This window comes from Penaeus monodon, chromosome 5 (genome assembly GCF_015228065.2).
Source record: "Penaeus monodon isolate SGIC_2016 chromosome 5, NSTDA_Pmon_1, whole genome shotgun sequence".
In the NCBI taxonomy this organism is placed as follows: Eukaryota; Metazoa; Arthropoda; class Malacostraca; order Decapoda; family Penaeidae; genus Penaeus; species Penaeus monodon.
In genome coordinates, this window is record NC_051390.1 from 50,260,234 (window position 1) to 50,276,076 (window position 15,843).

The 15,843-nt window shown below is 42.8% G+C and overlaps 1 protein-coding gene across 6 annotated transcripts in view; it reads right to left on the reverse strand.

The window, feature by feature from the left end:
* The window catches only part of LOC119573257 (calcium-binding mitochondrial carrier protein SCaMC-3-like), a 71,500-nt gene that overhangs the window by 4,451 nt on the left and 51,206 nt on the right, over positions 1-15,843 (reverse strand). Inside the window, exons 1-6 of one of the 6 annotated variants that reach the window (XM_037920399.1) lie at positions 11,575-12,202; positions 2,437-2,442; positions 1,280-1,391; positions 889-1,047; positions 512-781; positions 29-344 (exon numbers count right to left, since the gene is read on the reverse strand). In XM_037920399.1, the coding sequence (XP_037776327.1) occupies positions 29-344; positions 512-781; positions 889-1,047; positions 1,280-1,391; positions 2,437-2,442; positions 11,575-11,924 (1,213 nt within the window). In that variant the 5' untranslated portion in view covers positions 11,925-12,202. Of the gene's footprint in view, positions 1-28; positions 345-511; positions 782-888; positions 1,048-1,279; positions 1,392-2,436; positions 2,443-5,209; positions 6,219-11,574; positions 12,203-15,843 lie in introns of those variants that run through there. The other 5 variants (XM_037920397.1, XM_037920395.1, XM_037920400.1 and 2 more) reach the window with 5 other exon arrangements.

Sequence of the window (15,843 nt, forward strand, 5' to 3'; positions counted from 1 at the left end):
GTCAATTACACATTCTTTGAGGACATACCTTGTGCTTGTAGCCTGGTGCGAACAAGAGCCAGAGGGTAGGACGCAACCTGACCACACGAAGAAGAGAATGCTCCACAGGCAATAATGGCTAGAACTGAAGGGTTCCTGCCATCTGAATATTGCTCCATGTAAGATTTTTTTAAGGTTTCATATATGGCAAGGTCAATACCCGCATATGGTATAATCCCTAGAATGTTGGGGATGTAACCTCTGTAGAATGATTTTACACCCTCGGTCTTATAAATTTTGACAGCTGCGTCTGCTATACTCTTGTATTGGCCAGTTTTTCGGAGTGCTAATCTGGTCTTCAAAACCTGTCCAAGAAAAGAAACCAGTAAATAACAATACCCTTGTTCTCTGATGAAGGCAAATCTTATGTATTTACACATAGCTGTCTCTTCAAGACAAAACAGTACAGAAAAATGCACATGTAATCGATTTAAAAACTCAGTACCTAAGATGCACATTCCTGCTGTCTTACCTCAAGAGGATAAATTACGGACTGTGAAAAACCTCCAGCGAAGGAGCCTGCCACAAAGCGCTCATATATGGTCAACTCTCTCTCTTTGCTGCCACCAAACTGCAACACCATGCGCTTGGCTTGTTCATAAGCAGCAAACTTCAGGGCAGACTCTGGTGCAATCTTCAAGACATTGATTCCATTACCTCGCCACAGACTTTTGACACCTCCTTCTTGAAGCATGTACTTAAAGCAGTTGGATAAACTGTGAAACTGTTTTGCTCCATGAACCTGCAGAAAAACAGAACATTAGCAAGGAAATTGAAAATACTACCTCTATAATTATAAAGGTCAAGAGCAGTGCTAAAGATGCCTAGCAACTCATTAATAAATCTTACCTGCAGAAATACTTTGAGTCTGTCAAGTGGCGCTGTGCAAGTTCTTGATACCATGCCAGCCACGCCTCCTGCCACCAAGTGACGCCACCATTTTCCAGAGAGCCATTCCTCAAGTGAAAAGTCATCAGGCACTGAGAGGTCCTCTCCTACATCAAGATTCTGAAAATATTAAGGTGGTATGATTTATCAGTTGTATAGTCTCCATACTACAAATTACTTTACTTTGTTTAAATAAACTTTTCCTTTAACTGCATGACATCCACATTCAAATTAATCACTAGCACCCAAGGCCCACACAGAATTGTTTAACAAGGACAATTTCTCCTTTGCCATTGTTATTTTGCCAAAATAAGAATGGAGATATATTTCATGGAAAGGAAATCAAACTCACCGTGGCATGTCTCCAGTAGAGGATGATGTCATGGAGATTGGCCGAGGGGTGGAAGAGAAGATAGTCACGCCACTCATCAAAACTGATGTCTAATGTGCCATCTTTGTCCATTCTGAAAAGAAGATATATAAATTACTAAAGAGCAAGGAAGTGGACGATGGTGTCAGTATGGTCTTCAAACTTCATAATCGCTATCACACATTTGAATTTCAACTAGATTTGGGTATGCAATTACATACACTAACTTGTCATACATGTTTCTGTCTCTTTCTCTCAGCATATTTCTATCTACATAAACATTATACCTTTTCATTCTGAATCTCACAAGCACATACACAAAATATATCTGAGTCATGTTCTCTCTCATATAAATGTTTAAACAAGTCTAACTATCCACACTGTTACACAATACTAAAGCCAAAAATTAGATTTACTAGAAAATTATTCTATTCAACAAAAATGTAAATTGCTTCAAATAGAAAACTATCAATGACTGAACTCCAATAAAATCTCATCCTTACTTTCCTTTTTCTTATTATTTCCTCCTGAGCAACTAATGATTCAATCAAAAAAGTTCATGTGCAAAAAGAATGGTCCTAACAGTTAAGTCAAACTACAACACAGTTTCAAATACTATTGACCCTAAAAATACAGCAGGTTTACATCTATTCAACAAAGCCAACACAGTGGTTCCAACATAACAATGTGCATTACAACGTGGAGCCAAAAAGAAAAGTGAAGCGAAATTAAAGGTGCATTTAATGGAATTGTGTAATTATCTACCTTAACTACTCCTGATAAAAAAAGCAATTACTAATAAATAAACGGGGAAAAAATAACAAATGAATAAAACAATAAGACACAACAAAACTGAAAACCTTGCCCTTTCTCCACCTGGTCGAGATTTCAACACGTGAACCGAGATGAGAGTGGGAAGTGGGGGGTGCTGGGGGTGAGGTTACAAATGGCGCTAAGCAACAATAAACCAGCCAATTATGAGCTACTACTGTACTGTGTGAGGTTGAAGAGGGACACAGCATTATGTCAAAAGTGTCTTTTTGCATCTGCCTCCTCCCTTTCTAACCCCTGTCTCTCTCTCTCTCTCTTTCTCCTCCTCCTTTCTCCAACCTCAACGCCATCTCCTTATCTCCACTTACGCTATTCTGTAAACCCAAACAAAACAAGCACAAATAAGCATATCTGTATTTAAGAACAAAGGTCATGATGCAAGGAAATAAGAATTACCAACATTTCATGCACAATATATAATCAGGGATGTGAAGCCAGGGTTCCACTATCAGCCCTGACCCTAGAGGTACCTCCAGCCAACCAGTCACCATTGTTACAAGGGTAGGCACGTCAAGGCTGGTATGAAAACGTTATTAACATTATAACTACATAGTATTCAACAAATTTCTAATACAACCATAAAGAAAAAATAGAAAAAAAAAATAAAATAAATAAAAAAATTAATAAATAAAATAGAAATAATAATAACAATAATTTAAAAAAGGGGGGAGGAGGGATCTAGGCAAAGATCACACTTGACTGAGCTCTTATATTTCCTAGATGGTGCGCCTAGGCCAGGCCAAGAGGGTATGTATCCTGGACCTGAGTCTGGGTTCCAGAGTCCAACAAGCTTAGTGGAACCCAGCTTTAGGGGTTAAACAGAGTAAACAACCCAGATATCTGATCTGAACATAGTAATTATTTATTTGTGTGCGCGTGTGCGTGCAAGCACATACACATGCATTGATGTATCTTTCTTAAACAGGTATAGTTGAGAAAATTCATTTAAATTCAATTGAATTTTCTTTTTTTTAATATGAAAAATTAATTAATTTATGATTGTGAATAAAGTTAAAATTTAAAAATATAAGGTTTCCTCTTAGGTTACTCATAGCATAGAATATAATGAGTAAAAATAATTATCATTTTTCATTCCTTGAACTTTCCTAAGCCTCCTCTCAAAAAAAGTTTCACTGTTCATCCTGGAATATAAAAACTTTTTTTTTTATAAATGTTTTATTAGAAAAGAATTACCATTCATTACTAATCTAGATTTTCTCTTGTTCTTAGCTCTACTTTCCTTAAAAGAGTAAAAGTAATCTCTTTGATATATATATATATATATATATATATATATATATATATATATATATATATATATATATATATATATATATATAATTAAATATCCAGACGTTTCCATTTCCATATAGAAAAGGAATGAATGAGAATGAATATCTTCACAATACATGAGCTATATTTGACGGGTTTCGATTGTATCAATATAATCAAAATGGGTCAAATATATCTCTTGTATTGTGAAGATATTCATTCTCATTTTTCTACATTTGTCAACATGAATATAGTTCATTTCCATTTCAATTTTGTAACATTCACCAGAGAGAGAGAGAGAGAGAGAGAGAGAGAGAGAGAGAGAGAGAGAGAGAGAGAGAGAGAGAGAGAGAGAGAGAGAGAGAGAGAGAGAGAGAGAGGGGGTGGGGGGATGAAAGGATGAGCTGAACATATTGAGGAAAAGTCTGCCATTACAGGAAGAACTTGTTTAAATGTTGAACAAAAACAAAAAACTATGGCCCAACAAATCAAAACCTTGCACAACCCCATCTCACAACAATATGCAATCTGTGAAGGTGTAGCCCTACACAGCACTGGGTCACCACCTGGCCCTGACCAGCTCAAACACAAGGTCATGTTTCTACAACATTAAGCACTTTCCTTTCCTTTTAAATCTTACCCAAGCCCCTCTTGTATTTCATTCTTCTGAGATTATGGGAAGAAAAGATGGGGAGGGTGAGGGGGAAGAAGTAGCATAAGAGATGAAAGCATGAGAGAGAGAGAGAGAGAGAGAGAGAGAGAGAGAGAGAGAGAGAGAGAGTGAGAGTGAGAGTGAGAGTGAGAGTGAGAGTGTGTGTGTGTGTGTGTGTGTGTGTGTGTGTGTGTGTGTGTGTGTGTGTGTGTGTGTGTGTGTGTGTGTGTGTGTGTGTGTGTATTTGTGTGTGAATGAGTGCGTGTGAGTATTTATAAATTCGTGAGCATCCATGCATGCACGTCCGTACTTCTCCGACAATATATGTGCCAGATCACTCCTCAAAATGACGAGCGTGAGAACCCGCATCAGGTGTCTTTAGCGCAGTGCGAAGCGCGAAGCAAGCAAGGGAGCGGGGCCAGAGCGGGGGCAGGGCGGGCAGACGGGGTGGGGTCCGCGGGTCAATACGGCGAGCACCGCACCGCCACACCATCTGCACCGCCGACACTACCGAGTGACTCTCACTTGGACACTCAACAGAGGAAACATTACAGGGGCGTGAAACAGTTTCCCGTCTACATGAGATGCATCAGTTATGACGGCTGTTAGCCCTGTACTACGATCACAAACCATCTATAACCAAATAACTACTTTATAAATTACCATCAATGGCGAGCATTATTTACGATTTTCTTATTCCTATTCAAAATTATATTACAATCTGCTATATGGAGTAAGGGCGAAGGAAGGTAGTTTGTGTTGTATTTCATTTTATTTTATCATTGCCATTATCATACAGAAATAAATATAAAGAGAGGAGAGAGGAGGAGAGAGAGGAGGAGGGGAGAGAGAGAGAGAGAGAGAGAGAGAGAGAGAGAGAGAGAGAGAGAGAGAGAGAGAGAGAGAGAGAGAGAGTGAGACGGAGGGGGGGAGCATACATAAGTGAGTGTCACTCGCACCGCAATATGCAACGTTGCAGCGCCCAACTAAGTGCCACAAGCACATTGAACACACGCATATCCTTCCCCGACCTCGTATGTATTTAACGTTACGACCACGACCACCTAAATATCGACTGAACGTTCCGTATTAGCTATCTGTCAAGGGGTCGACAATTCCATGTACATTCTGAACAGCGGTAGTACATAAACACGTACCCATCCTCGCCCTCACGTACCACATACTTGGTACATATGCAGGGCTTTTCCTCGCTCGTATCGGAGATAAGGTTGGCGAATATATTCGAAAGTTCGATGAAGAAGTCGAGCGTCTCGGCCAACAGCTCGGCAGCCACGTCGGAGATGACATCCTCGGAATCTTCGGAGTCGCTGTGCAAGGGGCCGTCTGTGCTCTGGAGGTCCTGCAGGATGGGGGCGATGGGAATCATGTCCTCGGACACGGTGGTCACGTCCAGGCACTCGTCTGGCCACGCCGGACTTGTCTCTCCCGAGGAGGTCAGCGTGGATCCTCCTGACGAAGGCGATGTCTCTGAGGAAGGCCCCGAAGTGCTGGTCACGGACACGGAGGGACCACATGTTGCCATAAGCTAGGCGTGAGAGAGGCTGGAAGGAACGTTGATGGAGGGAGGTGTTTCTGCTCTCACGGAGGGGAACCGGGGACGTGAGCTTAACACGTTGCGAGTTTTGTAACGCTAACTACAGCTTAAGCTTAGGGCACAGCACTGGATCACAGACGGTTCGACGGACGCTCGTTCGAGGGGATTTCAGTCAACAGGAAGCGGCATCCACGTCGTTCTTGGCCACGCAGGCTCCACGACGACACCTCCGCTGGAACGGTCTTTTCGATTCTTACACTCTTACACCTCTTCTCTGTTCAGATACCCATCGTATGTACCACACTCCCACCTCCCCTCCTCGCAGCGCCAAAACACGTTTCGTATCTCCACGCAAGGTCACTTTTCAGCACCGAATCATGGTGACTCTGCAAACACAAACACAGCTGTCAGCTTCCAGGACAGATCGAGACCAGCGGTAATCGAGGTCTATGAGCACAAGGTGCGGGAGCAAAGTGATGTCGTCCTTAATGTGTGGAAAGAGGAAGAGAGCGAGATGAAGCAAGAGAGGAGAACCAGAAATCAGGATAAGAGGCGTGACTGTGTGAGATGTCAGCGTGCGTGGCAGACCGCAGAGAAGGGGAGCGGGAGAGCCTCCACCGGCGTACGGAAGGCAACTGGAGTTCCAGGCCGGCACGTCAGAGAAGCGCCATAGCGTGGGCCGGGGAAGGGGGGGGGGAGGAGAAGCAGACGGCATGGAAGGACTCAACCTTGAACTGTTAACGACAGATCGAACGCTCAAAATGATGACCAATCATGATCCAAAGCCATGAAATGCAAACACCTAAATAAAGAATACATGGAAAAACTGGCGCATGGGAATGAAAGAGGACATACACAATCGTTCTCGACAATGACATTTCACTTCGCGAAGAGCCGAGTACATATGCGTGACCGCTCCTCCCCCTTGCAAACTGTCCTTGTATTTTCGCTCAGGTGAATGAATGGCTATAACAACTTTCATGAGAAAAGAATGCCTTACGCAAGACGTTTGGCACTCCGTCAAGGGTGTATGTAGTTGGGAAACGTTTCGTTAACCTTTGCGTGCATAAATAGCTAAATTATGCAGGCGAGAGGGAGGGATGGAAAGACGGAAGGTGGGGGAAAGAGGGAAGAGAGAGGGGAGAGGGAGGGGAGCAGGGGAAGGGCGAGAGGGGGGAAAGAGGGAGGGAGGGAGGGGGGGGAGGGAGAGAGACAGAGAAAGAGAGAGAGACCCTGACAAAGGTCAAGACCGCGTGTTAAAGTCGCCCATTAAAGACGATCACAGCTGGGTCACGGCAGGTTGAATGTTCTCAGGGAAGAGAAGGACCGGGAGGACAAACGGCAGAGGAAGAGGGTCATTTCCTCGAGACACGCGACAAGAGGCTATGACGATCATCCCTCGGAAAAGAGAGTAACAGACAAACAACAGCCCTTGCCACTTTACAAGTAGCATGACTTTCAGGATTCCCACTTAATACCTATCGTCTTTAAAGCCCTGGCTGGCGGGGGCAAAACCCGAGACGCGCACAGGCCACCAGTAATAATAGTGTCTCTCCCGTGTGGTGCACTCATCGCAAGCGGAGGAAAAAAAAAGGGGGGGGGTGTATCAAAATTATCCCCCAGCTACAAAAATACATATGCCATCTGCCCAAACGAATCATCCACACAACCAGATTAGAAAAACAAAATAGTAGACGCACGACCAAAAACCCACTCCAGAAAACAAGGACAAAAAAAAGAGAAAAAAAGCAACCAAGCACAGTCTCTCGAGGAGCCGATGGCAACAAGAGTAGGCCTATCCAGCACGCCGACCTCGCTCGCCTCCCATCTTTAACCATGTAACACAGGGCACTTCTTCCATCTCATGCCTTTGCCGTCAAACCCTTCCTGTAGACTCCCCCATTTAGCAACACTTGGCTTGATAATTGCAATAATGGTAGATGTGTATGGCAAAAATTATTAAAGATTTAACAATGTGTACAGGTTTCGAGGCTGGGGTTTATTCCTTTAGTATATTAATACAGTCACTTCAATCTAGTCGCGTTAGTCTGGCTGGTTAGAAGTTGGCAAATAAACTAAACTCACTGCCCCCCCCCCCCAAAAAAAAAAAAAGTGAAAAAGTGCAGTTCCACTTATCACAGACTGCACTGGTCCTATTGGGAAAAAAAGCAACGAAAATTACATTATACCAGTCGAAAAAAAATCAAGAGATCACGCTCTATTTCGTAAACAATGGGCCAAACAGTGAAGAAATGAACGAGTTGTTTTCCCAAATCCCCGGTTAAATCTCTCCCCGATGTGCGTTTTAATGAATCGCCGGTACTACGTGTTAAAATAAACTAAAGGGCTTTCGAATTTGGCAAAGATATCTACTCCTTCTCTCCTCGTGTCCACATCCAAAAATAACAAACATTCGCGCTAATCAAAAATCTAAGTAACTACCAGCAAGAACTTTTAAAAATACATAGTTACAATAATAACAATTAAACCACATCAAGCGTGAGCATCAGGTCGATGAAAAACAATATGTCTTCAAAACACCAAAGAAGTGGCGAAGGAATAAAAAAAAAGATAATCCAAGGAAACGAGGGAGGAGGGAGGCCGTGCCTTAATCCCCTCAAAGGCACCCTAGTAAAGGCATCCGCCAACACCGCGTGGACCAGCAGCAGGCCTCGTGTGGCTAAGCGTGATGCAGCGAGGCATTTCTCTCATCGGTCTGGACTCCGAACCAGTCCCGAGAGTTGGCCTCGTCTCCAAGCGCCGTTGGATCCATCCCGACATCAGCCAAGGTATTGGGAAAGTACCTTGGCACCGCTTACACCAAAGCTACTTCCTTATGAATAGAGTATAGGTAATTTAGATCAATATTCGCCAGTGTCGGTTGGCCACAGGAAGCCCGACGGGACATCAAGCGGTCCTGGGTAATTACCGTGATCCCCTTCCTCAACATGGCCAGGCGAGAAGAAGCCAAAGAAATGTGACCTGCTTGGGTCAAAGTCGAAAGAGCAAAGTGAGGTCGAAGTGAAGCAGTTTCATGTAACAAACGGCAATTCGGCATGCCGGTTGCGGGTTGAGAAGACCCCTTCCCACACAACCAAACACTCCAGCCACACCACTTTCCTGTCCCCTTCTGGAGTCTTTTCTTGCCCTTCCACACGATGCCCTACCTCTCCCGAGTCGACTTGGGTGTCTGGCCCTGAAACGCATCGATCAGTGTCGCCTATCAGACCGATCACATGACCTACGGCGCATCCTGTGCTAAAAATAGCCAGCCCTTATTTTGCATTCGGTTGGCAATATGAATTCTTATCCAAGTAAGCCTCCCCCCCACCCCCCCCCACCCTATCCCAAACTGTCCCACCTCGTAATCTTCACTCAAATGGAAAATACGAAGTAATGGACGCCAATGAATTGATATTACGACTACGCAAGTTTTGCCTCATGACTGCAAGAAGGCGGAATGGGGGGGGGGGGGGTCGGTCAAAACCACATGGTTTGATGAATTGCATTTCCTCGCGTGGCAGTCAACCGGCATAATTGTTTCGTTATGGGGCTAAAGGTTAAATACACCAAATGAGAAAGCCTGGTCGTTAATTCCGACTTTCTACGCGTCTAATTAGGTTTCAAAAAATTTAGAACTGGTCAGCAAGAAATTATTACTTGCGCTTTGTTCCTTCATGAGAAGCGGGGACGCAAACCCACGAACCTTTGATGAACACAAGGTACTTTTTTTATTCAAACTAAACAAAAGAACTGTCCGTTCCAAGACGGGACTGGGAAGGGGCCAAAAGAGCGCCGGTTATCAACACATTCCTGTCAAAGCGCCACTTGGAGGGCACTCAAGAAAAGAAAAAAAAATCACCCAAACCGCGTGCTTTCCAATGGCTATTATCCTTTGTAATATAAAACATGTATCTATCTCCCCACCCACCTTGGCTTCAATGAATTTCCTTATCCGTGCAATTCAACATCCTGAAAATAAAGGTAAGCGCCCCATGTTCTTTCTAGGTTGGTCAATGGAACGACAATATTGTTACGAAACCTAAAGAAAAAGTAAAAGATAGTAAGCTCAAATCTCAACTTATTGTGCCTCCTAGTTTCTTTCCTCCACAAGACATACAAAAGAGGAGAGAGGGGGAAGAAAGGAAAAGAGGAAAGAGGGGAGAGGAAAGGAAATGAGGAATGAAGGTAGGAAATGAGATGTGAAGAGCGGAAGCAGTATATGGAAGGGAGAAAAGGAGAAGACGGTATAAGTGAACTGAGCAGAAGCGAGAAAAGAGGAGATTAGGGGGTGGGAGAGGGAGGGATGGAGGGAGATATAGAGATAGAGATAGATATAGATTGTATGTATGTATGTATGTGTATATATATATATATATATATATATATATATATATATATATATATATATATATATAGAGAGAGAGAGAGAGAGAGAGAGAGAGAGAGAGAGAGAGAGAGAGAAAGCAAACGAGAAGAGAATGAGCAGAATGGCGAGCCAAAAGACGATGGTCCACAGTAGAAGGAAGAAAATGAGAAAGAAAATGGGGAGAAAATGACACGAAGGAAACCAGAACACACACACAAAAAGTGGAAACAAAGAAACGAGCCACACTAGACAAAGACAGAGAGCGCGAAAGTACAAAAACAAACAAAAGACGAACGCAGAAAAGCAGCCGGAGAGGAAGAAACTTCGCATTAAGAAAAATAATAAAAACAACAATAATAATACCATGAACAGCAACAGGAAAAGCCTAACAGATGGTGAAAACTCGACAACCTGATTTTTACTTCTTGAATCAAACCGTATCACTGATGCCCACTAATACCCAATGCATGAAGGTGTGACGCTTTTTTCTCAAGGTTGACCCGGCTTCCTTCCCTTTCCTTAATGCTTAGTTGGATGAACAAATGAACGTAAATAACAAGCATAATTCAATCACAGAAAACAGCAGATATTTGCAGACTGATAAGATGCGAACAGTGAAGATCCATTGAAATCATATGGCAATGAAAAAATAGTATATATATAGATAGATAGATATACAATCGCTACAATTAAGTTACGAGCTTGTGGATAGTAAATTTCGAATAGAGGAATTATAAAACAAGCAAAGTAGGGGCATGAGGGGGGAGTGAGAGTGAGAGTAAGAGAGGGAGAGGGAGAAAGAGAGGGGAGTGGGCAGGGGATGGCAAACTTCCCAACCTCCTCTCCTTCCCTGCCCCCTCCCTCCGTCCTCGCGCCGGTGGCAACACTTGGCTGTCTGCCATGCTGGGTTTATATCAAGGTCCACGTGATGCAACTTACCGCCTTTGGCCCATTCTTCCTTGTGCATTGTCTCCATTTGCCATTACTATTCCTAATTTTCTATAGTTCCCACTCTTTGTCCCTTCGCCTACTCTTTTCCGTATTTACAACCTCTGATGCCCATTGCCTAAGGTTTACGCAACAGATTAATCGAGCAAAATTGCCGGCATTATATCTTCCGTTTCCTACTCTAGTTTTTTCTTGTTTTGTGGTCTTTCGAAGGCGCTGAGAACTGGATTCTTTATAAATGTGTGTACTTAAAAGGTTATTCGAGTTTCAGTGTTCAATAGCGGGGAAAGGTTTGAGATCTGCACACTCACTGTTTCTACCGTCACTACTTTCTAGGTTTAAGTCATGTGACTGCTGGCCATTAATTTTCCTACAGCACCACTACTTTCCATGTTTATTCCTGCTTTCTCTTCATTCGGAGGGATCTCCGCGTGACGCACACTCACCCAAGCGTAATTCCAAGCAAGCAGAAACCGCCTTGGGCACACCCATACTTCCCATCTTTAAGCACGTTAATCACAGCTGAATATCGATCGACATAAATAATCGATAACGAACGGAAAACGCTCGCACATCCGTCACACACACACACACCACAAGCTTTCCTAATCATAGCATCCCGAGATTATATACATATTTTTTCGACTCACCTTTGCTGGTCTTTGGAAATGGGGAAGGTGCTGGGCACAAAGGTAAGTCCACACTGCGTTCTCGCGCATACTTCCGCCGTGCCATAGATCATCACCATAGTACCTATAGCACCGCGCGCACCTGCCCCCGACATCGCCCGCACAGCCCCAGCGCCTATGTTGTGCTGGACGCCCCCGCTGTTGTCTAGCCGCCCGCCCATAGACAGGTCAGCTCGGGCGTGGGCAGCGTGGTACTTTCGCCCACTGCCCATGCTTTCCGCCCGCGTGTGGGTCGTTAGTCCGTGTGTGTCGTGAGTTCTCAGGGGATCTGGGAAGCCCATGCTGAGCTGATGTTCCGTGCCGGCCGTCATTGCGGAAAACGAGTAACGGGTTGTCGATGGAGGGTATATTCTAGACGGCAAAAGCCGATGGAAATTCCCAGTCCTTCGTTTCTGTACTTTCACTTTCTGGTTGTATTCACACACTTGAGTCCCACAGTAGTTTTTTCAACACTCAATGGGATCAGCACTAATATGACCAATGCACTCAACACCAATGAAGGTTTCAAGCACAAAGGAACACGAGCGCGTCCTCCCACGGCAAGTGTCCAACCCGCACTCTCGCAAGGAAGACTTCACACCCGAGACTGCGCGCTGGCCGTTTCTTTGAACGGATCGTTGCCACGTGTCGCCAGACCGTTTTTTCTGTTATATCACATACTGACCATTTTTTTCTGCAATTCTATTACATTAAAATACAATTTGTATTACATCAATAAACGCATTCTACAATACGAATATACTATTTATTGTTTTAAAAATTAATAGGCTTTTCATATATGGCCTACTATATGGCAATATTTCGTGACGTCACAGTCAGCTGTGAGCTCTGAATAGCATGACGCAACTTTCCTCTCTTTTCTGGAAATCTCTAATCTCTCTGATATCGTGTCCATTTTTTCCTATGCTTTAGAAAGCAATCAACCTATACCATAGACATCCATTTAGTTAACGGTCGACTATGTCAAAATTATATAAGCGACTCACAGCCCTTTATCAACCCTTCATCAGAACTGCCTTATCACTCGGGATTTACGGTCATACCAACAGATTTGATGTTGAAATACTTCTGGCTTAACCAATATTTATCAATATTATTAAAGGCTGACAAATACAGATCACAACAATACTACGTCCCTAAATTGCGCATCTGACAATAACGATTTAATTGTTGGTATTCGATTGTTTTCAGTCCATAGCAATTAAACGAAACGATCATTAAATTTTCATCCATCACTTCCTTGTGTAGAGTATTATATACACAAACATGCATATATGTATACATATATCCACACATACATGTATACATAAAAACACATACATACCTATATACATGTATGCATACATACATACACATATATGTTGTGTGTGTTGTATATATATATATATATATATATATATATATATATATATATATTATGTATGTATGTGTGTGTGTGTGTGTGTGTGTGTGTGTGTGTGTGTGTGTGTGTGTGTGTGTGTGTGTGTATGTATGTATGTATGTATGTATGTATGTATGTATGTATGTATGTGTGTGTGTGTGTGTATGTGTATGTATGTATGTGTGTGATTGTGTACATGTATATATATATATATATATATATATATATATATATATATATATATATATTCTAGGGCTTTTTCCTAGGCTGAATATGTATATATGAATGTATATACACACAAACATATATATGTATATCCATGTATACGTATATACATATATGTGTATATATATACACACATACACACACACACACACACACACACACACACACACACACACACACACACACACACACACACACACACACACACACATATATATATATATATATATATATATATATATATATATATATATATATATATATATACACATACATATACATATATACATACATATACATATATACATACATACACATATATATTTGTGTGTAGACAAGTATACAATGACTCAAACACATCCGTATTTGAATTATAAAGAAAAACAAAAAGACCAGCGATTTGTTCACTGAAAAGTAGCATTTCTCGAAGCCTCCGACACTCAAGACCAACGTCAACCAGTCTTAGCTGCTTTATCCTTGAAAAAAAAATCAAATATGACGAAACCAAACATCCTTTACAAAACGGACATCGACACATAAAAATACAGTGACACAAAACAACATTTCTATTCGCACAACATTCCTATCACTTCTGCCACAACATTGTAAACACTGTATATCGTAACAATGATTATATTGCTACCACCAGTTAAAATAAAAATCTGGCAATGATACGAAATTCCCGCAAACCTAAGCTCTTGCGAAATTTCAATAACGCAAGCAAAGGCTACAAAGCAAGATCCAACCGATTCTGCTTCAAGCAAATATTTCGTGTAGACTGAAAGCGAAACATATATTATTTGTCTTGCAGCATCTGTTATCCATAAATAATTATTCTTCACCAGAATGAACGCCAACGATATCCAGACTGAGGCAGAGGAGACTCCACTTAAAGCATATAGAAATCCAGACCAGATGTGCGTGTTCGTTCGTGTGTATGTGTGTATATGTACGTATATAGGCATATATATGGAGTGAGAGAGGATACGAGGGAGAGGTGAGAGGGGGAAAAAGGAGAGTGCGAGGAGAGAGAGAGAGAGAGAGAGAGAGAGAGAGAGAGAGAGAGAGAGAGAGGATGAATGGAGAGAGAGAGGATGAATGGAGAGAGAGAGAGAGAGAGAGAGAGAGAGAGAGAGACGGAGAGGAGAGAGAGGAGAGAGAGAGAGAGAGAGAGACGGAGAGGAGGAGAGAGAGAGAGAGAGAGAGAGAGAGAGAGAGAGAGAGAGAAGAGAGAGATGAGAGAGAAAGAGAGGAAGGAAGGAGAGAGAGAGAGGAGAGAGAGAGAGAGAGAGAGAGAGAGAGGATGAATGGAGAGAGAGAGAGAGAGAGAGGATGAATGGAGATATAGATATCAAGAGATTGAGAGAAAAAATACAATTCATTTAGTAATCAAACCAGCAATAACTCTAAGACGACTCAAAAAAAAGAGAAAGATACAATAAATAAATAACTAAAGCAAAAAAGAAAAACACAGGGACAAACAAGTGATATTAAAGCACCAGCAAAATCAAGTTCAGAAGCTAAAAATATAACGTAGCCCCCACCGGCCGCCACCTACGGCGGGAGGTGGCATAGGTGCCCCAGACCAACACCAGGGGGCCTGCTATCTTCATAGATTAGACAAGTCCCACTCATGTACCCTCCCAGATACCTCCTCAGATGCCAGTAGCTGGTGATAAGGGCCGCTTCGAACAAGGAAGTCCTCACAAAAGAGCTAAAGATCGAAGTAATAATCCTCCGACATTTTGCGGTCCTGGTAACCAACGTTCCTTACCAAGTGTCACCAGCGAGCACGGAGGCACAGCCAATAATCTGTAACAGTACATGCTTCCCGATAGTTTTCATGATCCGCATAACTTGTCGCCATGCTGAGTGGGAAATCCCTGCAGAGTTAGGGGCAAGAAAGCACAGAAGTGCATGCGCGGACATTTCCCAGCAGATAAAAAAAAAAGAGAGGGGTAGAGAAAGATTTTTTTTTAGCAAGGAAAATTCCATTCCTTTGCGCCCGTCTTTTTAGCAGCCTTCCTCGTCCTCTGCGGCGACAAGCACCTGGTTTAATAGAGCCATGCTAGAGGATGCTTGACCCACAAAAAGGTCAAATATCCTGGTGGTAAGGTCAGACCAACCTCCCCTTCTCCCCCATCCCCACTCCCACACCACCTCATTTTCGCAACCCTCCCCCCACCGCCCCCGCCGCTCTTCCTGGGTCATTCAAGAGTAGTGTGAAGTCATTCTTTCGTCACCGTTCAGGCCTTGGGTTTAGCAGTGTCTCAGAAGGCCGGCCTATTTAGAAATGCCGAAATTAGATTCAACGAGCAAACAGACATTTGGATAAGACAAAACCCATAAATATTCACTACAAAACAAAACACAATATTATACTTCATCTTTGTGAAACATTTTCTTCCTTTTCCATGCAAGTAGCGACGCAGTGGACTTATAGTAGGCCTACATAATTAATAAACGCGCGCCTTAGACTTAGGTACCGACAAGTCAGGCAATTGTAAGGGGGGAATGAGGGACGTCCCACGGTATTCCTCGTACAAGTTGTATGATACCCTAAATACCAACACTCTACCCCATTACTGCCTTGAGTGCCCCACGCTTGCACCCTTAATACCTTA